The sequence below is a fragment of the Drosophila montana genome, unplaced genomic scaffold, assembly GCF_035044405.1.
Source record: "Drosophila montana isolate Dmon_TW-CO22-7 unplaced genomic scaffold, ASM3504440v1 contig_2668_1, whole genome shotgun sequence".
Lineage (NCBI taxonomy): Eukaryota > Metazoa > Arthropoda > Insecta > Diptera > Drosophilidae > Drosophila > Drosophila montana.
Window position 1 is genome coordinate 585,519 of NW_026997535.1, and position 26,033 is coordinate 611,551.

Consider the following 26,033-nt stretch of genomic DNA (forward strand, 5'->3'; position numbering starts at 1 on the left):
GGCACAGGCGGCGCTTCCTGCTGCCAGCCGTGGCAGTTGCGGCAGTTGCTACAGCTTGCGGTGTTCTGGCAAGGACGTTTGGTTTTTTTTTTTGCCTGCCTGCCTGCCTGCCGCTGGCATTGGCCTACCCCTGCCTTCCCCCCGTTATCAGGCCATATGTGTGATTGTGTGTGTATGTGCGGCTTTGTTTCAGTTGCTGCCGCGCACACATGCCACACAGCCGGCAGCCAGAGAAGTCGAGATGTCGCGAATGGGCATGGACCTGGGCCTGGGCCTGGGCATGGGCCTGGGCTTGGGCTGTGATCGGGAGACAATTCGACAGCCGGCAACCAGTTCGCCTGGGCAATTGCCGCATAATTTTTATGGCATTCGAGCGGCTGCCGCTGTGTGTGAAGAGCCGCACATGGCCAGCTCGCCTCGTTTGCGTCTGAATTTTCACAAGATTCTGTTTTTTTCTTCTCTCTTTGTTTTTGTTTTAACCCCAAAATGCGACTGCAATGCAATGTTGAACACGGCGTCTGCGACTACATGGCGGACATGTGCGTGGAATGCCTCCAGCAGCTGTGACTTATCTGCGTGCCTCATGTGTTGTCGCTCGTTGCAACTTGCAAGTTGCAAGTTCGCGTCCGCAGCTGATAAACCAAAAACTCTCGAATAGCCCGCATCCGCAACAGACTGAGGCATGCCACTCAATAGATTTATGTGGGCTTGAGAAATGCTTTCTTCACATGAGATATGGGAAGCATTACGAGATTCATTGCACTCCAAGATTTTCCATTTATATGCACATTTTTTGAAAGACATGCTAGTAGATTGTTCTGTGTGTGTACGCATACAAATTTCCATATTTTGCAGTTCAGCTTGGGATATTTTCAGAGAACCTTTTTGTTAGACGTATGGATATAGATACTATCACTGTCCTATCTATGAAATATTTCTATAGTCACAGCAAGGTAAATGTTCCAATGGAAATGATATGATATACCAATAATAATTCATGTTGAGTTAGGATCTCTTAAATACGAAGAAAGACATTGTGCCGCATAGACCTCATATATATCTTGAAGAGAAGAAAAACTTTCAATACAAAAATCATTTTTAGAGCGATTTTTTCCTATAGAGATATTTTGATCAAATCTTATCTCATATGTAAGATTCGTTAATGACATGTTTAGTCAAAATATCTTAAAAATAAAAAGTTTAGAGTACCGAGAGAGATCTATAAAAGATTTCATCAAACTAGATACTAAGCTCAGTGTCTAGCTGTCAAAGAAACATACGGACTTGAGTATCTGTATACAAAATCGTAGAACCCCCTGGAAAGGTACAAAAAGAATTAGTCAGACAACTCTATAGATTATTATATCATGTCCACAGAGCTCGTAAACACAATTTGCGATAATGATAATCAAATGAATGGATTAACTTTTAGCTCAATAACGAGCCCAGCTCCGATAAGTATTGAAGAGCTCAGATTTCAGATTGAAGATTTCAGGTTTCAGGCTTGAGGTTTGGTTAAAAGTGCAAGCGAATCGCCTTCACAGATCAAATGTCGGCTTAGCCGAGCTGAAAGGTGCCTCACCGTACGGTCAGCTCAGCCGAGCCACTTTGTGGGCTCAAGAGGCTCACAGACAGGCTCATCGATCATCTTAACTATGAAGGGGAGAGAGAGGGAAAGAGGGAGAGGGGTCTGCCTACGGCTCTATCTATTTGCCTTCTACTATTTTTGGGTAGCTGGCAATTAGCGACTGGCGACAAATTGACGAGCCCGAGAAAATGGCCAAGCAAGCAGCCAGCCGTTCCTTCGCCTCCTCGACCACCTGCCGCGAGAGATTTTGTGCGAAAATCTCTGTGGCCAGTTGCTGTTGTTGTGATTCGTTTTGGCCAAGTGGCTGGCTTGTGGCAATAATATTTATGCTGAGGCCGAGACTGAGGCTGAGGCTAATTCTGAGGCGTCGATTAGTTCGACCCGACCCAAAAGGCTACCTGTTGAGCTGTCGCGACAACGCCTAATGAAGTCGCAACTGCGAAATGACTCAGTTCTTCGGCAAAATCTCGGTGACCCGCCTAGAGGTCTACAGATCTAGAGGTCGCCCATCGTCGCCCTATCGTTAGGCCCGTCTAGACAACGCTTGCCACAGCCGGCGCCGCGGCATAATGAGCTCGAGCTGTAGCTGGCAAGGTAGGATCGACCCACATATGTCATATAGGTATTAGTCGCCCAACATTTGCAGGACATTCCACCGCCCAGCTGCTCCCAATTAACAAGCCAGCAGTTTGGAAAAAATATTTTTAAGAAAAGTATGGACTAGAAAATACCCTGTAATACAATTATATATGTATATATTCGTGTATATTCACTTTTGTGGATATAATGAAAATAAGCAAAATATCATGATGTAAATTTAAATGTTGGACAGAAAGTACCCTGTAAAAAGATGAATGGAGTGAAAATGTGGCATTACAGTTTCTTATAGCCACTTAGAGTTTCTTTTAGATAATCAAGTATTTCAAAAAATGTCAATAGAAATGGTGCACTTAAATACCCTATAATCAATTTTATATTGTAAAAATTGGGTATTTCAATCAACATTTGTAAGTTTTTCTGCATAAATTACAATTTTTACCAAGTTTTTTGAAATAAACAAATTCATTGATCCAAGCTTTAAAGTTTTAAGTGTTTGTAGATGAATCGCAGTTCTTCCTAAAGGCCTCTCAACTCCTATTCGGCATTCTACTAGTATTTTCACGCAATGTCTCATGCAGACACACATGCCAATCCACCCCATGTTTCATGTTAACAGGGTATTAAAAGCCCGGTGGCCGCTGGCCGCAGTTCAGTGCCCGTTCGCTTGTCATTGGCCTCCACTCGAAACGCAGCGGCGGCAACGGTAAAAATGCAATACAAATAACGGCAGCCGGCCAAATGAAACACAAAAAAAAAAACAACAAAAATTGTGCAGATGCAATGCGCGCAGGACGCTCGCCAGGACCCTCTCGCGCCGGTCGCGCTGCGTTTTCCCACTCAATTAGGGTAGCAAAAATAGTGAGAATCGAGGCGGCTGCGCACATTTGCCTAAATATATTTAACCAACCCCCCTGCCTCCTCGGCCATGCCCCGACTTGGTTCCGAATAAAAAAATGTTGTAGCATATGTCGCGGCGTGCGGCGCAGTTGTTATCCTTGTTTTGCCGCTGCCATTGTTAATCGTATCCTGCGTAATAGCATAATAATCCCTAATCGCATCTGATCTGTTCACCTGGTTGCCACACACTCGCACGCTGCCTCGCTCACACACACACCTCGCACTCCATCTCGCTCTTTCACTCTCTCTCTCTCTCTCGCACTGCCGGCTGCACATTTTCATCGATATCCTTTGGCAGCTTTACAAATAGCGCGACGCGTCCTTTGTGCGCCTTTTGTCGCCGTCCTTTTTAAACTAGGCAGGGGTTATTTTGACAGCAGTTCAGTTGCCTTCTGCCTTCTGCAATGCCATTGACATTTCTCATACAGCTCGCTGCAGATCCTGCCGCTGCCCCTGCCCCCCCCCCCCCCCTACCCCTGTCCCTTGCTCCTGTCACGGCAGCGACTTGCGTTTTTTTTTCTAAATTTGGAGTAGCTCCGTTTCAATGTGTCGACTTTTATTTGGCTTCCATTCAAATTTGTTCCGTGTGCGGCTGCATTTGTTTTTCATTGTTGTTGTTGTCGCTGTTGTTGTTGTTGTTATGCATTGTGTGCATGTCCTTGTGGCTTCTGGGATCTGTGGATTTTGGTGTTGGCTCTGCAGACGCTTGACTAATGTGCATTTACATTTAGGTAAATTAGCAGCTATTTAGCGGCTAACTCATTAATATCAATGTTTATTTTGGGCGTCTCTTGTTTAGATTTATTTTAATTAAGTATTTATAGGTTAAATATGTTTACATTTACATATACACATACATACATACATATTATATAGGTCAGTTGCCAATTCAGCTATTTCTAGCTAGATTTGGCTTTATTCAAGCGCTAGCAAGCCTTTCTTCTGCAAATTTGTGCTCAGCTTCAGCTCTTTTTAGCTATTCTTTACAATGCATTCAGCTTTTTTTTTTTGGTTCTTCTATTAACGATTTCATCTCAAATTACACAGTTCTGTGACTAAGTTGGTTTTCATTTAAGCTATTTCATTACAATGGCAACTTAATTAACCAAGCGGCGAAAAAAAAATATAAACAACACTTTGTCATGTGTCCTTGGTGAAACTGAAGATCTGCTTCCAATTGCAAAATTTGTTTGTCAATGGGCAACTTACTCAGCACATGCTTTCACGCATACCAATGCGCACATAAGCACACGTGAAGCTTTGACAGATCGAAAACTACAAATACACACACAGACACACACGCACACATACTCCCCATCTCACTCTAATACTTACGCATTTGCGTAAACAAAACAAAAAGGCATTTTCAGTTTTAGTTCCCGTTCCCACGCATTGCTGCTGATTGTTTTTTCGCAACAACAACAACAGCAACAACAACAACAACAGAGCAATAGCCGCGACAGAGACAAAATAAACAAAAGCTCAACGAGTGCCGCTTATTGAAGCGCTGGAATTAGTATTCAGTTACCATAACAACCGGAGGCCGGATGCGAGCGACAAGGCTATAGCGAAAAGTCGCTGATGATATGGCGAATGCCTGTGAGAAAGGAGAGAGGCGCATCCACACACACACACATGCACTCACTTGCACACACATGCATGCATGCATGCATATATGTATATGCAAAAATTGAAGCTAAAAATAAGACAAAGAATGAAACAAAACGAAACGAAACGCGGCTAGCGCAGAAATTGTCGCGCCGAATTCATTAATGAGATTCGCGTATGCAACATGTCAACATGTTGGTCGGTTGGTCGTCGGTTGATGCACGGGGCGGGGCAGCGGGGGGAGTTGTCACCCTTCAGGTTTGCTTTTTAATGGCCTAGACTCCGGACAGTGGTTGAGTGACGCGTATTGGATTTCGACATGCCATGCACGCGGCATGCGGCATGCATATCTGCAACGCCATCTAGCAAAGGCCCCCCTCCCTCCCTCCCTTCCGCCCCCTCGCCCCTTACTCGAGCGTCAACCATTTGCGACTAGTCCAGCCCCAGCCTCAGCCTCAGCTCTAGGTCCGAGCTGGAGGCATTCTCTGCACGCTGATTGACATGTGATCGCAACGCTTTGCATCGCAAGTTCTTTGCCACCCCCCCCCCCCCCCCTCCCCTCTCTGCATCCTTTGCTCCACTCCGCTCGTCGTCTGCTCTTAACCTGTTGCATCTGCGTCGTCGTCGTCGCTGCTCATTTGTCATTCATGCGAAACACTCGAGAGCCGTAAAGCAAGTCCTGCCTGAAAAAAACATCTCGTTGGAGTCATAAAATTATGATCGGTATTTTTGCTGGAAATTTGAACTGTTTCTTGGCTTGGTTATGTTTTTTTGCTAGCAGTTTTTTCCCTTTTTTTTTTTTGTTTTTAATTATTTGCAGTTTAGTTTTTCGACACGGTTTCTTGTGTATTTCATGCAACACCTTCGCTGCTTTACTTGGAAATTCGCGCGAAATTCCACGGCGAAGATTACAGTTTCCTTTTCCAACTTGCCTCTTCCGCTCCGCTCCCGTCGCCCATGCAAATGATTGGCGCTAATTTGAGTCAATGAATGTTTGTTGTGTAGAGAACCAAATCCCTCTCGGTCTAACCCACTAAATTGTTATTGTGAATGAATCGCCAGCGCCTCAATTAGCACTTGAAGCGTTCCAGTGGAACACAGACAATTTCCAGACGTGTCATTTTTCACAAACAGGCCTCACTTTCAATGAACATTTCCCTCACAACATTTCTCAATGGGCGGGAGTCTGGAATCCAAATCCAAATCAAACACTCGACTGGCGTCGCCGTCGCCGTCGTCGTTGTGGTTCGTGGTCTCATGTAATATGATCGTGATTTCATGCCCAGCAGAAACCCTACAAGTTGTTCCAATGCAGTGGGAGAGAAGTCACACACACACGCACACACACAAACAGATATAAATGTATTTGGTCGTCTGGCAGATATCATAAGCCCAAATTAAGATAAGCCACGAAGAAAGAAGGAAAGAAAATAACGTCTCATACTTTGAATCTATTTCATTCACAAAATCACACATTGTGTGAGCGAGAGAGAGGGAAAGAGAGCTCGCTGCTGTGGAAGAGTGCGGCACAGCACAAGAGAGCGTGTGCGTTGCAGCCGACCAATCACAGCAATGTTGCGGAGGCCTGGGGAAATTCTACAAATGTTGTTACGAGCACAATCTCCAAAGCTGAGAGTTGTGGTTTCTGAGTGGACGCCAAGTGGACTCTACACAGCTGAGACTTGGTAGCTTAACTTTATAGCCATGATTTTGTGGAAACTGGGGAAGTGGGCCAAGTGCGGTCTCCACATCTCAGAAGAGCTGAGAGTTGTGAAGACTTTGTGAAGATTTACATTTCCACTTCATTAATATGTGAAGTATGTGTGTAATTTAAATATGACCATATATTTGTAATTGCTTTAGGGGCAATATTTGCCGCTTTTCTATCTACCACTGTTGTAGACCTTTAAATATTTGCCTGAACAATGATATGTGCAGCGGAATTTAATGACATCCACAAAGTAGCCCATTGTTTCCCCTTCTACTTTGTACACACAATCCACACACACACTACTCTACATAGTGTCCTGTTCCTGCTGCTGCACAATTCTCACCTCTACACTGATTTACCCCATCAATACTCAAGCCACAAAAAGCATTGATTTCAACTCGACACCACGCTACTCTCCAATTGCTAAGCTCCTGCTGGCAAGGCTCTACAAAACATTGCCCCATTGAGTCTACACTATTTTTCCAACGCAGCTCGCGTATTCTCACTCACTCGCCCGCTCTGCGATAGGCGGAGCCATTTTGTTAGCGTTCGGCTGCGCCGTTTTGGCGTTCGTGTTTTACTCTCCGAGAGGGGCGCTAGCAGGGCTGCCGCAAAGACATTAAAAAAATTTTAAATTTTATGAATTTTTTAACTAAATAGCAAATAAATAAATATTTAAAGTATATTTAAAATAAAGTACATTTCGATGCTTGAGTTTGGTTATTTCCCCTTTTAGCTGCGTGGAACGAGTTTTGCTTTGGCACTGTTGGTGGTTGGTTGGTTCAAGCGGAGAGTGAGAGCGGAGAGAGCGAGAGAGAGCGCTTGCACTCGTATCTGGCAGACACGAAGTATCCGTATCTTTTCATTTGCTGCCGCAGCCGTTCGGCTCGCGAGCTGCGCGTATAAAAGGCGCGCTCGGCGCGCTCTCCCATTCAAATACAAATTTATCGTGGTCGTTGACGGTTGTTGCTGGTTCGCGCATTAAAAAAAGAAACTAACTCAAGAAATCATTAGGCAAAAGTCAAAGCTGAGCAACACTCGACAACAACAAATGCAATAGAAAAAAAAACACGCTGGATTAAAGTGTTTTGTTTTGTTGATCAAAGTTAAATGCAAAAGCAGCAACAGAGCAAAAAGTGCGTGTAAAGTGAACAACTAAAAAGAAAATTTAACTAAACTCGAAAAACTCGCAGCTGACCAAAACCAAAAATCGAAAACAACAAAGTTTAAGTTTTTAATTTAAAAGAAAAGAAAACTTCCTCGCAAGTAACCGGTTCGACCGTGTAAAAAGCCGCCAAAATTCTACTCAAGGAGCGAAAAGCGATCATTTCGAAAATGAAATCCTTGACGGCCGTCTGCCAAACAGGTGCCTCGATGCCGGCGATGAATCCGAACGGACGCATCGCCCGCCACCCGCCGCATCGCGGCGACGGCGAAAATGCCGAGATGAAAATGTATCTGTCCAAGCTGAAGGATCTGGTGCCGTTCATGCCCAAAAACCGTAAACTCTCCAAGCTGGAGATCATACAGCATGTCATCGACTACATCTGCGATCTGCAAACAGAGCTGGAAACCCATCCCGAGATTAACAACTTCGATGCAGCTGCCGCGTTGAGCGGCGTTGCGGCAGCCGCCGCTGCGGTCGGCTCCGAAGAGGAGGAGGAGGAGGACGAGGAGGAGATGGAAATGGATGCAGCCGGCGGCGATATGCTGGCCATGCGCCTGGCCGCCGAGCAGGAGCAGCTAGCAAAAATCTCTAGTCCCGCTGCCGCACGCCTCCCGCTCGCCGATCGCCAGAGCCCCAACACAATTCTGCCAGCAAACGCAGCAGCAGCAACGCCGGCGTCAGCAGCAGCAGCAGCGGCGCCAGTGCAGCAGCAGCACCAGCTGCCCAACAGTTTAGCGACGGTAAGTCAAGCGCGCCTGCACCCCACCCCCGCAGCCACACACCTTGAAAGCTTCGCGCTTCAATTTTTGATTTTTTTTTATATTTTGCATTTGCATTGCAAATGAAACGTCGACTGCGGCAGCGACTTTGACGTCGCCAAAAAAAAACCCCGAAAAAAATTACACATGCAAGAGAATGAAGCAAGCGGCGAATTAAGCAAGCGGCGACTTTTTGCATTGTTGTCGCCGCTGCTGCGATTGTTGTTGTGACCTCATTTACCACTAAGCAGCGTAAGGACGTTCGTCTGTCCGTTTGACGGCATTTGCATTTCGCACTTTAAAATATCATTTATTTTTGCATGTGTGCAAGATTTACATTTTTTCGCCTCGCTTTCTTTTCGCCGCAACAACAACAGCTACAACAACAATAAATCTGCCTGCTGCTCGCACAATTTCATTTTGTTTTTATAGACATTTCACATATTTTTCGCTGTCGCTGTTTCTTTCTTTCTTTTGTTGTTGGCTGCGGCTGCGGCTGCGGCAATACGTAGCTGTTAATTTTGTTGTTTTTTTTCTCGCGGCCTTTTTTTTTTTGCTTCCTCTCTTCTTCCATTTTGTTGCTGTCTGTGATGTTTTAAATGAACACCTGCAGATACTTAAATTTATTTCATGTGTGTTTGTATGTGACTACACACACACTCAGACAGACAGACACACACACACGCATAGTTGCTAACGCAGCTTTAAGCTTGACTTCGACATTTGAAATTGGAGAATCATCAGCCAGCCTCCGTTTCAGTTATTTCTCTTGTTGTTGCTGTTGTTGTTGTTGTTATTTTGTTGCTTACTTCATTAGCGCAGTTTTTGGCTTTTCCCCCATTGCGTTGTTTTCGTTGATTATAAATGATGCTGGCAAAAAAATTGTACAATACTTGGCCGGAACAGGTTATAATAAATATGATGTATTTACTGCTCTTCACAGTTCGTGCACAAACAATTTCAATAAAAGTTTTAAAGTCTTCCCTCCCCCTCCTTCTCTTCCTCACTCTCGCTCGCTAGCTTCTCTGGTGGGCCGCAATTAACTGTATTTGTTTTTGTGCCGTTGATTAATTATGCATTTGCATCCTTTTGTTCGCGAAGAGAGAAGTGAAGAAAAAACACTCCACTCCACAATTAGTCGGTCATTCGGACCTTATGAACGGCTGTGTTGCTCTTGCAAAACGCAAAACATCTGCACCGAGATTGAGGCATGCCGCCCACGCCTCAGATCGCCCGCCCCTCTACACCCGCTCCCCTCCCCAACCTGGCTGCGTGTGTGTGTTATGATGTGTCACCGTTGGCCGCAAAACAACAAATTCCTTCGTTAAGACACAGCCGCAAAAAAAAAAACATTCATACACGCACACACATATGTACATACATACATACACATGCATATGTGAATGTATAAGTCGTAAGAAGAAATGCACGTGTTCAAAATGTTCTCGTTACGTAGTTGTTGTTGTTGTTGCTGCTGCTTTTGCTGTTCTTTTTTTGTACTTTTCGCGCCGCGCAGCTGTGCGCCAGTCGCCAGTCGGTCGCTTTCTACAATGTGCGCACCCCAGCTGCTGCCCTGCCCCCCGCCCCGACAAAGCTCTGCGGTCACTCAACATAACAGGCAGCGACAGTAAGAGACGCAGCAACAACAACAACAACAAATACACGAGCTCATTTGATTTTCTTAGTTTTGCGCTGGCGCTCAGTTGGCGCCTCTGCCTTGGCCCTTCTCCTAATATGTACGTCGCTGCCAGCGCCAACGGCAGGCAATGAAAATGAAAAGAAAAAAATTGAAGGCAGCAGAAAAAAATGCACACAAAGCTCGAGCGCTACGTAAACAAATGAGACGACAAGCCAAAAGAAGAAGAGTTGCAAAAAGCAAAAGAAATACGAAAACAACAGCAAATTAATTGATAATTCGTGATTTGTTGTGCAAGTCAGGCATATACTTATACTATACACTTATACACCAAACTTATACTATACACTTATACAATACACATATGTATGTATACTGTTAAGACTTAAATCGATTTTGACTAATTTCTTGCTCTCTCTCTCGCTTTCCCTCATTGCAGCAAATCAGCGGCGAAAAGGACAGCAGGCAATCGTAAAGCAGCTGGCAGCAGCTGAAGCAGCAGCCGCAGCCGCAGCAGCGGCGGCAACTACAACTAAAACTAAACATTTAAAGCTATACAAAACATATTAACTAATGGTAGTAGCAGTGTAGTACAGTCAACTCCACTCAAAACTCAAAACTCAACTCAACTCCACTCAACTCAACTCGTGTGAAGATCTCTCCACAACAACAATAACAGTTAATTAAAATATCTAAGCATCATGCAAGTTATATAATACATAGACACTGCAGACACGCCCACACACGCGCTCGCACACGCACACTGTGTGTGTGTGTTTGTGTGTGTGTGGGGCTGTAAAAGCATTTCACACCAATACATTGAAAGAGTTTAGTTCTTAATAAAAAAAAAAAACAATACCTAAGTAGCATTAAAAAACAAAACAACAACAATGTAAGCACTAATACATTATTATTAACATTTAACGTTTAACTATTAGCAGCTGTTTAAGAAGAAGAATATGATGAAGAAGAAGTAGAAGATGATGAAAAACAACTTGGCAAAGCTTTAAACAATTTAATTTTTCCTTTTAATCGCATTGATAAAATGAAATGAAAAACTGAATTTTTGTTTTCTATATGTTTAGTTTTTGGTTTAAATGAAAAAAAGCATGTTAATAATTTTACGAAAATGATAAGAGATGCAAAGCAAAACAGAGAGCAGCAATAAAAATGAAACAAATAAGAATAAAATAAAGAAAACAAACAACTAAAATAAAACGCAAAATTCTAACAAATTTTCATTCTCATTTTTCAATTACATGTATTTCCTATTAATTTTAATACAACAAACAAAAAGTCGCTAGAAATTTTTTCCTATTATCGTTTAGCCAGAGTCCAGCAACAAATCATTTATTTATACACACACGCACACTCACACACACGCACGCACACTCATACACACACACACGCATATGAAAACCTCAAGGAACAATTTTCTTATCATTTAAGCGTTAAGCGTAGGTTTTATCCCCAATCAAGTTTTCCTCTTTTGAATATAATATAAAACATAATATTAATAATAATAATATATATAAATATAAATATATATATGTTCTGTGATCTGTAGCATACTTTGTACAAAGTGTTTTTATTTAGCATAATTATGCGTTTTATATTTTACGATTTGAAAAGTGAAAGAAAAATACGAAAAATGCAGAGAGAAAAATTTCAATTATCATTTGTTTCAATATCGGGTATACCCTGTTTCACAATTCATGATGTAACATAATGATGAAAAGAATGCAAAAAAAAAAAAACAAACAAAACAACAAGAAATACAAAAACAAATTAAATTATAGCTATTACAAAATAAATTACATAAAATACTATTCAAATATGATTTTTGTTTGATTTTCTTTTGGGTTTTATTGTGGCTTGGTTTCTGGAAATTACCGATCCCAAGTCATATCAGAGACTACCTGACTCAACGGTCGTGCGGTAGCTGCAAAGGAAATTATGAGGAAAACGGGCTAACAATGTGAAAAACCATTTCCCATGTAAACAAGTGCAACGAATTACAGCAAGCAGCAACAGCAACAACAACAAGAACAACCGCTAGGGCAAAGATAATGCCCGCCCGTGCAGCTCGAACGAGTTTTCTCACGCATTGTCATTGTCTGCTCTTCGCTGTTGTTGTTGTTGCTGCTGCTGCTGCTGCTGCTGTCTCGCCTCTGCCGCTGCCTTTGCCTCTGCTGCCCATTAAGGGCTTTCCAGATCTCAGCCTCAGGTAGCCGCTGGCCTAGTAGTTGCACGTGTGCGAAAAATTCTTTCGAGAAATGTTTTCGGTGACATTTGTCGGATTTTGGGTTTTTACACGCAGCTGCGACTGCAGCTGGCGTCGCTGCTGACGTCGCCGTTGCCGTTGCCGTTGCCGTCGCCTATTAGCGTTAATGATTGCAGCTTACAAAGCAATTGACCAATTGCCTTGGGGGGCCGCGACTGAGGCCGCTGCTGAGGCTGCGACTGAGGCTGAGAGTGGGGCCGTTTGGTGCCAGTCGCCCCATTCAAATGTCAGTTTGGCTGCCCGCAATCCAAATCAAGCGATTCGAACTACCGTTGCACGACTAACAGTTACTCAGTACTTTTTTAAGAGTTACTCGATTTTGCTATTGAAGTACAGGGTAAAGGTTTGGTAAGCTAGCTATACATTTGTAGCTTCCATTCTGATGCATGGGTGAAGTGGGTATACCCTTTATGGGTTCGTATTTACAGAGTAACGTATTATCCTTAACTATTTATATTCTCATCACATAGTTTTCAATAATTCGTATGCAGGCAATATACCCTGTTAGTCATGTAAGTACAGGGTATACATTTGGGACCTATTTTTTTACTAATACAGGGTATATCTACAGTAACAGTTACCATTAACGAATCTAGCTATATATATTAAATTGCCGTGGGTGGATCCCTTTGGCTAGTAAGGTACAGGGTATATATGGAAGATTATATTACTAACCACAAATCTTTCCCTGCGCTTACTTATATTTACGTATCAGTAAATATAACTATACAGCTAACACACCCCATTGGTCAACTACAGGTCATAAACTTTTGTTTCACATGCATTTGTAGTATTTCCCCACTTTGCGGTGCGTTCTCTCTGGAATGCGCTAATTGTTTTGTGCATTCTGCAACAGCTCCGCGAAGCTCGCCAACAGCTTCCAATTGCAGCGCCAATGGACGCTGTCTTTGGCTTGGGCAACGATTACGGCTTCGACTCCGGCTCCGGCTCTCTGGCAATTAGCGCGCCTAGCTCGATTTTCACCCATTTGCTGTTGTTGTTTATAGTTTTGTTTTGTGTTTTTGTTTTTGTCTGTTTTTTGGGTGCGACTGGAACGTGAAATCAGTGAAACTTGAATTACCATAAAAACTCGTGTAACAGTCAACAGCTGCGACTGCGCAGCCGGCGCAAACCGAAAAAATTTTTTGACATAATAATTGTCAAGCTGACATTTCGAACAGCGCAGCTGACAGCTGAGCGCAGAGCCGAGCGCCGAGCACCAAAAACGAGCGACTTTAACCACAGAGCACGAAGTCAAAGTCAGAGCCGAAGCTCAGCTTTTAAATGGAAAGCTGCACGAGCCGAATGCGTCCGACGACGCGTCGACGCTGCGGCTGGAAGCGACGGCTTTGTAGGTGCGCATAAAAATTGCATTTAATTGTGATTTTCACACGAAACACAAAGCGCATGAGCGACTGGCGCCAGTTGGTTGGGCCAAGGGGGCGGGTGGCGGTGGTGGTGTTGGTGAATAGCAGGCGGTGGTGAATAGCAGGCGGCAATTTGTGCAGCTAGCGGTAAAGCGTAACTACTAAACAGCGCGAGACACCAACACGCTCACACACACACACACAGACAAGATAAACTGGAAGGGGTGGGCAGGGGCTGGAGTAAGTTGGAAGTCGCGGCTGCGGCTGCGGCTGCTGGTGGTGGCTTTTGGGAAACACCTGCAAACGCAAACGCACCTGTTTTGCTAAGCAGCAGCAAAAAACTAAAACAAAGTCAGACACCAACGCCAACAACAACAGCAACAACAACGGTAACAACAACAGCGACGCGGACACGGCTCGGCAACTTTCGTGGGTTTCAGTTGCGGCGTTGCACTGTGCAGGGGGTGTGGGGGGCAGGCAGGGGGGATTTTTCCAGCTGGCACTCTGCATGACTTTGTGTAATTGAAGCAGCCGCATCGAGTTGGGTTTTCAGTTTTGACTTTCTTGGCTGTTGTCTGGCTGCGAATTAGGAAATCGAAACCGAAACAGCAAAAGGGGAGAGGGGCGGGGGGGGGGGGGGGTGGTTAGCTTTGCTTGCACCAGGTGAAACCACATGACATGTGGCAATGTGCGCCTCTTGTGGGGCGGCTTTTGGTCAGGTGCAAGTGCACATGTGCATCGGAAGCGCTGTATCAGCTGGCGGAAGCTTGACCCGCACAGCCCAGCACAGCTGTCACTCTCAGCTACAGCATGCCGCATGCTGCAAGCAAAAAGGCCGCCGCCCGGCCATATGCCATGTGTGGCAATTGGTCAGCGCATTGATTTCAGCTGCGTCACCTTCTTTTGTGGGGCCAAACGGCTGCAACTGCAACTGCAACTGCAATCGCTGCAGCCGGCCCAGCCGCATGTTTGCCTAATGACAGCGCCCCAGCAGCAGCAACAGCAGCAGCAACAGCAGCAGCAGCAGCGGCGGCAGCGGCAGCCCTCAGTGTTGCAGCTTTCAGCTTCCAGCTTGGCGTGCAACAACAATGACAACGACAACAATTGCGAGGTGCGGCGGCAACAATTGCATTTGCAACGGCGACTGACATTTGATCGAAAGGCAAGCCGCTGCTGCGGAAGCTCATGCCACAGTCTATGCCGTGGCATGCCACATGTGGCCGTAGCTGTTGCTGTTGCTGTTGCTGTTCCCAAAAGGCGCTGATTAAGATCGCAACGGCTACTGCCTGCCAACACTTCAGATTTCAAATGAAAATGAAAATGAAAATTTAAAAATAAAACCTATTCTGATTTTATTGGGGCAAGCGTGTTATGCAGTTCAAACAAGTTTTTCCAACTAATTTTTAAAAAATTGGGTTGCATTTTAAATCACATCAATAAAAGAAGTCGATGCAATGGCTAAAGTTTAACAGAGCTGTCTAGAAAAGTCTGCAGATTCAAGAGTCTAGTTCTTACGGGTTCTGAGGCAGACAGACGGACACGGATAGTTCGACTCGGCTTTTGATGCTTATCAAGAATATACTTATATAGATATGCTTCTTTTTACCTGTTACATACATTTGCTTATAACCAGATTATTCAAATTAAATTCAATATAAGGTTTTATACAAGCTAGAAACACTAACAAACGATTTAAAATCAAATGTGTAGACTTCTAAATTTTAAATATATAATTGAAATAATTGCAAATCTAAATTTCGAAAATTAGATAGAAATTTGATCAAAAAAATCGAATTAAGATAGATAGATAGATAGATAAATAGATAGTATATAGATAGATAGATAGATAGATGGAAGCACTCACAATCGATTTGAAATCGAAAGTGTAGACTTTTACTTGTGAATAAATGTCTGATTCCCCCCAAAAAAAATTTCAAAATATTCAACAAAAGTTCGAATAGATATTCACATAATCAACAATCATACAAATGGGTTCCGTTATGGCCAAGTTAAAGGGACAGACCCCAAAGGACTTGGTAGCTCTGCAAGTCAAAATAATCGATAACTTTTACTTCATTGCCGCATTGTCGATAATTTATGTGTTAATTGAATTATAAATCATGTCAGTTTAAAAGCGTAAGATTTTAGATACTTTATCTTCGGCTAATTGGTCAAAAGATTCAAAATAAAAGTCAACTTCATTAAAGCCAATAAAAATATGCGCAATAAATTGCAAAAAGCGTTAAATAAATTATGCAAAAACACACAAAATATGAATGGAAAATGGAAAATTGAATATTATGCAGAAATGCGCAAATATTTACACGAGCTGCCAATTGCCAGCCGCCAATTTCGTTATTGTTGTATTTTTTTTAGGCGCTGACGCTTGACAACAATGTGGCCAAAATGCTGATCCGCAGATGCACGGATCCGCCACACAGCCCGGGCCCAGGCCCAGGCCCAGGCAATGACAAGGAGGAGGCGGCGTTGACGATCTGGCGACTGGCGTTGGCGGCAGCTGCAACTGCTTGCAACTGCAACAGCATCTGCATGCGGCAGCTACTGTCGCGGCGCGTGAAAAATAATATTTATGGGAAACAAATTTTCATATCGACAGCAAACGGCGCCGCAAATATACATATTTTTGTGTTTTTTTTTTTGTGGCGCACCCAACGCCAACGATGCCACAAGCTGCAACTATTGGTGGCATGTGTGAATATGCGGCAGCCATATAAAATAATTAGGCAGCTAGTCATAAAAAATGGCAAAAGGTGGGCCTAAGCAAAGCCATCGAAGAGTGTGTGGCACGTAAGTGTGGCACGTATGTGTGTGCGTTTGTGTGTGTGTGTGTGTGGCAAGCAAATGTCAACGTAAATTTATCAGCGCGAATAAGTGCGTCCATCAGCCAGGCAAACAGACTGACAAACAGACTGACTGACAGACAGACAGACAGACTTAACTGGCAGTTAACCGGCCAGCTCGTAAGTTAGTCCGCGTTACTTGGAACTGGGCACTCGGAACTGGAGCTGAAACTGGAACTGGTACTGGATTCCGGGTAGTCGGCCGGGCCAAAGCCCGAATCAAAGCGCTGCGCATAATCGTAAATTATATTGCGCATTGAGAAAACTGTCAACTCAGCCCATTTTTGGGCATCTTTTTGGGCCAACTGCAACAGAGCCAACTCTCTGACAGGGCCAAGACAAATGTGCGCAGCTGGCGGCATCTTCTGAGGAGCTGCTTTGCAATTTCCGAGCTCCTTTAAAGCCTTTGACAAGTTCGTATTGGCGAGGGGCTAGCGGCGGCGGGCGGCGGGCGGTCGCACGCCCCTTTGCGACAGGCCAATTAACTTGGTTATCGATCAAATTTTTATTGTATCTTAAATAGAATTTGTATTTGCTGATCTCGTGCGCTGATAAAATTGGAACTGGAAAATTTATTGAATTTAATAACGCGCCAAGTTTATCGCACAGTTTTTGTCAATTTAACAAATTGCTGCTGCAGCAGCAGCAGCAACAACAACTGCGGCAGTAGGAAAAACAACTGCGGCAGCAGTGGACCAAGCCCACAGAAAAGTGGCCACAATGGAAATGGAATTGAATTCCTCGACGGGCTAATAATGTCTTTGTGCACAATTGACGGCCAGCCGGACACTGGGCACTAGACGGGAGCGCTGTGGGAGAGAGGGGGATGGAGGGAGGGCGGGAGAGGGAGCGGGAGTGCGGCGTGCAAATGACTGCAAGAATTATTTAACGATCGTGCTGCGGCGAGCTCCCAGGCTCTATCGCCAAGATCAATGAATCAATTAGCGAAAACGAAATGAAAATGAATGAAACCAGCTAACAAAATGGCTTTTTGCTGGCCAACAACATGCCACATGCCACATGCCGCAGCCGCCTAGACTGGCCCGGCCTGGCCCGGCTCAGCCTGGCTCGGCCCGGCTCGGCTTGGCCAAGGCGTGGGATGGCATTTATCAAAGTCGCTTTGGCTTTGGCTTTGCCTGGCTGCAGCTGGCTTTTGTTTTGCGTAGCGTGCAGCGTGCAGCGTGTTGCAGTTGCAACTGCATATCGTATCAATCATGGCAACTTTGGTGGCGCATTAGTCAGAGCCGCTGGCCAAAACAATTCAATTGCCGTCGCTGATAAGAATTATGCACAATTCTATTTAATTTACATTTTGACACTCGCCAACCAAAAACACAAAAAAAAAGAACAAAAACAAATAAAAGTTCTAATCGATTGCCTGATAAATACATATTTAATGACCAAAATTAGTCAGCGATTAAATCTTACTCGTTTCTTATTGGATTTTTTAATCAAGAAGCAAATGCACAAGTATTTATAATACCTATAAGCTATATATAAGTAATTCGCCTTTGTTTCGAAACACACCGAACCTCAAATGCTCTGTAAAACCTTTTCGAACTTTTTCGACTTTAAACTTTGGCATACATAACCTCCAAATTTCTGGAAAACTATTTAAATTATTATACTCAATCTGGCTAACTACCTTTATTCATATGCATGTATTTCTAAATTGTTGCTTATAACTCTGTCGAGAAAGTAGGAATATTTTCGAACCGCCGAAGATTTAATACCCTTGTAGACATTACCATGTTGCAGATATATTACAATAGTGACACTCGTAAATGCTTCGTTTAATGTAATTATCTTGAAAATATGAGAACTTCTTTTGCCATATAAGAACCTACTTCTGGATCGATCGGTTTAATGGCAGCTTTGTGATATAGTGTTCCGATGTGGATGGGATATGATTTGAGAATCTAAGGAGCATAGGGAAACTAACAAAACCCGAGATTGTTGAAGATATAAAACATATGTTTTCCATACAAGAATCCAAATTTCCATCGATCGTTCCTATGTCAGCTATATGATATAGTGGTCCGATTCGGCTGGTTCCGACATAGATACTGCCTGCAACAAAAGTTTCAAGTCGATAGCTATAAAACTGAAAGACTAGTTGGTATAGAGACAGACGGAAGGAGAGATATAAAGACGGACAGTCGGACGGACGGGAGGAGAGACGGATGGACGGACATGTCTTTAGCAATTCGGCTATTGATGCTGATCTAAAAAATATATACTTCATTAGGCCATAGAAATCTCCTTGTTGCATACAAATTCCTAGCGAGACTTATATTCAATTTATTACCAGGTTCTACTATAGACATAATCATAGAGTATTCGTGTATTTTGTAAATAAAAATATATGATCCATCAACTATTGGGCTATAATGTTTTGCTTCTTTCGCTGCCTAACTCTGGCTCTCTTCAAGTCCAACTTGTTATACATTATTTGTAGATCTTTTGCGTTTTAATATACACTTAGTTAATCGGACTGTCAGCTGTCTAATTAGCGCAACGCTATCAATGGCAAAGCAGCAATAATTAGAGGCCCAGTCGACGGACTCACAGAGGCCTCAATTGCGGCCAAGTTGGGGCGAGTGGTTCGGCGGTTCGTGGCTGGGGCCTCATAATCGCTGGGCAAAAATCTCATTAACGCCGTTCTCCAAAGCAAGGCTCGACTGGGCCAATTAATAAAGAAGCGTGAAATTGAATTTTTTACTCTCATGCGCAAATTTCACACCCCAGAAATGTTGCCCCAGAGCCGCAGAGGCTGTGGCAGCTGATCTACGGAGTGCCAAAAACAAAAACAAAAAACACAAGTGAAGAAAGAAAGATTGTGAGATATATGTGCGGGTAAGAGGGGACTGCATACGAGGGGGGCAACTGCGAAAAGACACACTCCAAAGGGGCCTGCAAAATGCAGGTGTGGTTGGGCTCGACTGGGGTACGGCTATTAAAACTCAATCTGAAATTCAAATCGTAATATAATGTGGCCGCCGTCCTCAAACGTGGCAGAACAAAGCCAAACGACAAAGCGAAATAAGCCTTGAAAGTGCCCAAAAAAAAGGAAAGAAAAAAAACAAAAAAAATTAAAAAAGAATAAAGTAAAATTCAAGCAGAAAACCAAAAACTATTCACACACACAGCCGAGAGAAGAACGGAGCAGAGCTGAGAATCAAAGGCCAAGACGAAGCCCATGAAATTCTTAGGCGCATTTTGGTCAAAACGAATGACCAAACCCGAATACCCCGCCCCGCTGCCCTGCTGCCCCGCCTGCCCCGTTGCACAGTCGCGTCTGGGGCTATCTTTGCGTTTGATCTGCAACGAGACGAGTCGCCCGTCGACGTTTTGTGCCCCGCAAGGAATTCTTTCAATTCATTTCGTTTCTCTTAGCCTTCTCTCCATCTCCCTCTCTCCCTGTCCCTCTCTATCTCTCCCTCTCTCTGTCTCCTCGCTTTGATCCTTTGGGCACAACGCGCTGCGCATTTCAATGCTGCACGTGCAGGGCCCAAAACTTGCCCCTTGCTGCTTGCCCCAAAAAGCTGCTGCCTCTCCTGGCCGGCCGCCTTTTTGCCTTTGAGCCGAGATTGAAATTTGTTGAACACCGGCGTGGCATAACTTTTTTTTTGTTTTCTGCCTTTTTTGTGCTCCGAGTTCTGTGGTTAGCTCTTTTTTTTTCTCTCTGTTTTGTGTTTTTTGATTTTCGGGCTCGACTGCGCTTCCTTTTGACGATGACGACTTTTATTAATATTTGGGGCTCGGCTTGGGGCCCTGGCGTGTAGCTTCAGTTGCTGCCTGAGACCCAGGGCCGGGGCCGTCAAACAAAGCAATGCGTTTCTTGGAATTGCCCTTTCTGCGGCAGCTTAGTCAGTCCCTGCGAATGCCCTACATCTCAAATGCAGGGTGTGCTTAGTTCAGGCGAAATTTAAATGGTGCAAGCTAGCAGAAAGATACTTATAAAAATATTAACTATAATTGGTTGGAAATATTACTGGTATAAATACGATGCTTATTTATCCTTATTGATCGATAACCAAATCGATTTTTGTCACAAGCAATAAAAATCCTCTTAAACATGTTGCTAATAATATAATCAAAAATACCAGTTTAAGTGATAACATAGAGTTTAGATCGACAGCAATTATCGAATTGAACACTATGTACAGTGTACACGAAACTGGGTTTGAATTGATCGATAACATATTTACTTTCGATAGCCACCTATTAAACTAGGAAAACTTGCACAAAATTAGTTTAAAATTGATCGATAACATCATACTTAGTTTGATATGCCCAAAACTGGTTTAAGATTGATCGATAGCATTAAATGTAGTTCGATAACGAGCCGATAAATGATTTAATCTAACACACGAGTAGTTTAAATTGATCGATAACACTAAGCTTAGTTTGATGCCCACAAAACTGGCTTAAAATTGATCGATAAATTAATATATTTAGGTACGACAACGAGCTGAATTATCGGCAAAACTTGCAGAGAACTCGTTTAATATTGTTCGATACACTAATAGTCAGTTTTTTAACGAGCTAATAACTAAGCCAATCGATAACTTGTTGTGCATGTCGATAACAATTATCGATAGTTAAAGTGATAACAAACCTAATATTTACGTATCATGTTCTTAATAAAGCATTGTAATAGAGTTATTTTTTGACCAACTGAAATACCGAAAAATGCTTACAAATCGATATTTATCGATAAGCGTAAATCAAATGATATCGCTAGCAAGATTTAAAGTTTAATTGAGTTTTCAGACTTTCATTTCGTAAATTCCACAGCAGATCCCGGCTACAGCTCATTCATTGGGTCGATCAATTTGAATCGATGCGAATTCATTTGTTTAAAGTTGAGAGTTTTGTGTGTCCGTTCGGTCTGTGAGTTGATTTTGAAGACAAATCATGCCCCGTGGTCGTCGCACTGGCTCGCATTGTGTGGCTTCCACTTTCATGCACATTCATCGTGCCCGTTGTCGCTTCGGGGCATTTGCTGCAATTCAGGCGATTGCCAAGTTTTTCGTTGCTCGAAATTAAGTTATAATTTTGCACTGCGTCTCCGTCTGCTGCCTCTTCTCCAGTCTCCAGTCTCCTTCTGCTGCGACTGAGGCTTCGACTGCTTCTTCTTGCCAGCTGGGTGGTCGCTATTTGCATTTAAATTGCAAACAAATCATCGTGGCCTTTTGATTTATTGTGAAAAGTCCTCGAGCCGTCAATTAAATGATGGACACAACAGCAAAAAAATAAACAGAAGCGGATGCATACTCATGTGCAACACCCGCCCCCTGCCCTTGCCCCTGTCCACGCCCCTGCGTCAACGGTAGCGACAACTGTGTCGTCAACCCTGGACCCCGGCTCTGTCCAGTCAGCGTTTACTTATCTTTAATTTTGTCCATTATTTTTCTGTCGAATATTTTCGGTTAGGCCAACAAACTTTACCGTGAGCCGGAAAATGAGGTGCGTCGCAAATACAGATACAGATACAGATACGGATAAAGATACAGATACGGATAGGGAGAGAGGCAGATAAGGCGGTTGCAGTCATGACGACAAACGACACATTGACAACGACGTCTGCCACAGAATGCCACAATTCATAAAAAAAATCACAAAATCACAAACAATTCTTCGCTGCCACTTGGCAACGAACGTCACGTAGCAGCGGCATCATTAGCCACCAGCTCAGTCCCATTCCCAGTCCCAGTCTCAGTCCCAGTCTCAGTCTCAGTCTCAGCCTCAGTCAAGCCAGCAACCCAGCCTGAGACTTGTTGTTACTATACCCTACAATTGGGCATTGTGAGTGCGGCATGCCGCAGGCGAGCGAACGACTAGGATATAGCTTAGCTGAGAGAGAGTTCAGATTATATTAGAGCGAGTGTACGAGCAGAGATAATTTCTAACCTATGAAAAATGTATATCAATGCATGAAACATGTTTATGAGAATCGCAGAGAAGGGCTAACTTTAATTTGCAGCGCAGTGGGAAGCAAATCAACGTTGCCTTTAGTATAAGCAACAGACATACTTACACACAATCATTCTCACTTATATAAATACACTCAAAACAACAAATAACAAAAATAACAACAATAACAAAAATTTAAAAACAGTCTGAACACCTGCAAGTCTTATTTGAATACATGAAAATCGGAAAGAAGGGCATTATTTAAAAATAACTTTAATTTACTTTGCCCCGCAGCGTGAAGTAAATCAAATCTACTATTGGGTTATAGTACATACATACAGATAAGCGCATATACGCACACGCAACACACCTACAAGTCTTACTTGACATAATGAGAAGCGCAGAGTAGGGCAGCAAATGTAGACAAGTTGAACTATTGCCTATATAACCTTATACCCACGGGGAATGTTTGAAGAACTTAATGTTTCTTCAAGAGTAGAAACTTGAATTCGTTGTTAATTTCTTACAATGCATATACATATATTACATACATTTTTGAAGGGTATTTATGCTTCGGCACTTGCAGCTGACAGCAATTTCTTACATGTTGCTTATTTGCTGTTTGTTTGCTCAATGAGCGGCCTTTCCATTTTCCCACTCACTTTGTTGCCGTTGTTGCCGTTGTTGCTGTTGTTGTCTGCGACTCTGTTGCTCATTAATCCCGATTCCGAACCCGCCGCAGTCGCAGTCGTAGCCGCAGCGGCAGCGGCTGCCCCAGCTGCACCTACTTTTTAACGCTTTTGTTTGGCACCGACACATCGGCACACCTGAGAGGAAATGCGTAACGCTCACAATGCGCACCCGTTCCCCGTGCCCCGCTCTCCATCCAATTGCTAACTGCCTTTCCCCTTGCGGAGCTGTGTGATTTCCACGAAATTAGCCGCCTCTTTGCCACAGTTTGCAAACACTTGGACACAGCTGCGTCGATATTTGTCCACGCCGGCGGTCATCATCAGCAGTAGCAGCAGCAGCAGCAACTGCAACTGCAGCAGCAGCAGCGGCAGCGACTCACACATGCGGGTTAAGGGTCCATTTAGGCTCTGTGCGTCCGCCTTCAAGTGGCGCATTGTTCGCCCTATTGACAGCCATTCAAGTGGAATTCCCGCGCCCAGGCCCGGGCATAGTCGTATTTTAATTGTGCCATAATTAATGTGGGAACTGATTGGGAAATTTGCCGCTGATTGAACCATAACACGCACCCGGAGATCGGATCGACACATAAACAAAAGGCAGCCAAACAAAGACGGAAACTGAGTTGAGGCCATGTTGAAATTGTCAGCAGTTTTTGAGCACTGGCCAGACTTGAAGAGTTTCAGGCACTTGAAATGTTTGGGCTACAAATGGCAATTCGTACGCGACAAACAATTATGTTTACTTTGAAAATTGTATAAACGAGTTAAAAGACATTCCACACAGATGTCTGAAAACAGATGCTGTAAGCGGAAAGTGTTCAAATCAGTTCCGCAATAACTTAAACTTCGAAAAAAACATAATATTTTTTAACAGCTATAGCATTCCATCACGTAAACTAACCTAACCTCAAAGAGATTTCAGGCATTTGTAGAAGTGCATTCAAATTTCTTCTAAAGAAACTTTACCAAAAAAAAGAAGCGAATTGAGATTCAAATTAAACTAGTTTCAAAAGAGGAATCCTGCATTAAAAGTATATACAAATTTCATTTACGCACAGGTATGATAAATCTAGATTTGAAGCTGCTTAAGGGCAGGGTGCTGGTTCGAACCGTGGACTCACAAAAGTATGAAGAGATGAGATTAAGGTACATATATAATAAATCTTGATTTGAAATTGGCTTCTGAGACATCGAAAATGAGCTTTATCTAAGGGCAGGGCGCTAGTTCAAACCATGGATTATGCCAAAGTATAAAAAAGATTTGATTTAAGTGCATATTTGACATACATCAAGATCAGATTCACAGACGGAACCTTCGAGCAGGGCGAAGGTTCGAACTTTAGATCGAATCAGCGACAATTATTTTTGGGTTTGTAACCCTGAATACAACTGTAGTTTTCAGCAATGCGGATCTATATACGTATAGCTGCGGCTACGATTAGTCAGACATCAAAAAAAAGAGGGAGAGGGAGTCATAAAATATGATAAATAATGCTGATGTGTGCCGAGTCTGTCTGGCTTTGAAATGATTCCTTTATCTGCGCTAATCCCTAGAACATGAGCACAGACAACTTTGCTTTGGCGTGACAACTCAATTTGACGGGCGTGTCAAGTATGGTTTATAGAACCAGATGGCGACCCACCCAGGCTCAAATCCGTTAACAGGCGATCGCGGCTCGCAGCTCGGACGCAGTCATTTGGCACATTAAATCCACGCGTCAACAGGCGACTCCGAAATGTTGTCATTGTTGTTGCGGTTGTTGTTGTTGTTGTTGTTGTTGTTGCTGTTATTGTTGGGGCTGTTGTCTCAGCGCATAGTTTAGGCCAGATAAATCTCAAGCTAAATGGCCAAAAGTCAAAATAAATTAAGCCCACATGCGGCCACACGGAGCCAGGCCGCGACCAGAACCAAAGCCGGCGACAGTCACCAAAAAACAAACGTCACACCCTTTTGGCCAGGCTTTTGACCCACCAACAATCGGCAAGCAACAACCAGGCCCAAAATCAAATTCAAAATCGGCGTCCGCAAAACGACGCCCACATGCAGATGACGTGCAGGCGGTGCAACACAATGGGGCACGGCTGCAGCGCGCACTGCAGATTTGTCACCAGCTCGTTTTCGGCTGCGCCTGCGCCGGCGTCAACGTCGACGTCAGCGCCAACTGCGCCGCCGTTTTGATTAAGTTGACGAAACTGAAATTCAAATGCGGCGCACATAAAAAATTGGCGTCCAGCTGACAGACGGGCCAAGCGACAGGCACAAATCAGCGCATTGGAAACTGACACTGGAATTGCAACCAAGTGGGTGAGAGGGAAAGAGAGAGAGAGAGAGAGACAATCGCTGCTCATGCTGCTTTTGCCCTCGAAATGTCAACGCCCTTAGGCTGCTGCACCCCAATTGGAATGTAGTCGTTTACTGCTTTCCAGTTGTGCTCTCTCAAGAGCTTTCACGCTCTTGCACTCCGCATGTGTGTGTGTGTGTGTGTGTGTGTGTGTGTGTGTGTGTTTGTGTGTGACATACTTTTACTCCTGAACGCATTTAATTATTCAGATTGAGACATTTGGCCGTGTGTGTGTGAGCGTGTGTGTGTTTTCGTTTGTGGGCATGTAGGTGTGATATCGAAAACTGTTTGTTTTGCATTTCGCATTGCACGCGCCGAGCGATCGCCATTCGCAAATTTTATGTTTACTGCCAGCAGCGACGCGACGTCAGCGTCTGTCGCCCAATTATTCAGCCCATCCGCACCCCCCCGCCTTGGCGACGCGTCGACATTTGGCTGACATTTGAGTTCAAACACCTGCAATGCACTCGTTCTCGCTCTCGCACTAGCACAGTCGGTCGCCGGTCTGCCCGACGCTTGGCTTTGCACTTTTTTGCTGCCGCTGCTGCTGCTGCTGCTGCCTTCGCGGCCGCTGCGCTAATTTGACTAAATTTTTTAATTTA

At 43.8% G+C, this 26,033-nt stretch overlaps 2 protein-coding genes across 2 annotated transcripts; both read left to right on the forward strand.

Annotated features, from left to right (window-relative positions):
• The first annotated feature begins 7,338 nt into the window (after positions 1–7,338).
• On the forward strand, positions 7,339–10,891 carry emc (Basic helix-loop-helix domain-containing extra-macrochaetae). The gene is made up of 2 exons (XM_064683917.1): positions 7,339–8,312; positions 10,406–10,891. Exons 1-2 carry the CDS (start codon positions 7,740–7,742, stop codon positions 10,439–10,441), a joined length of 609 nt encoding a protein of 202 aa, XP_064539987.1. The 5' UTR covers positions 7,339–7,739; the 3' UTR covers positions 10,442–10,891.
• Positions 10,892–14,467: 3,576 nt separating this feature from the next.
• LOC135429518 (PAX-interacting protein 1-like) lies at positions 14,468–14,881 on the forward strand. The gene has a single exon (XM_064683836.1). The coding sequence runs from the start codon at positions 14,468–14,470 to the stop codon at positions 14,879–14,881; it is 414 nt and encodes a 137-aa protein (XP_064539906.1).
• The last annotated feature ends 11,152 nt before the right edge of the window (positions 14,882–26,033 follow it).

Coding starts and splice junctions, on each gene's coding strand:
- LOC135429518 (XM_064683836.1), top strand. CDS start 14,468: ATGCCATGTGTGGCAATTGGTCAGCGCATTGATTTCAGCTGCGTCACC.
- emc (XM_064683917.1), top strand. CDS start 7,740: ATGAAATCCTTGACGGCCGTCTGCCAAACAGGTGCCTCGATGCCGGCG. Junction 8,313..10,405: donor TGCCCAACAGTTTAGCGACG/GTAAGTCAAGCG, acceptor CCCTCATTGCAG/CAAATCAGCGGCGAAAAGGA.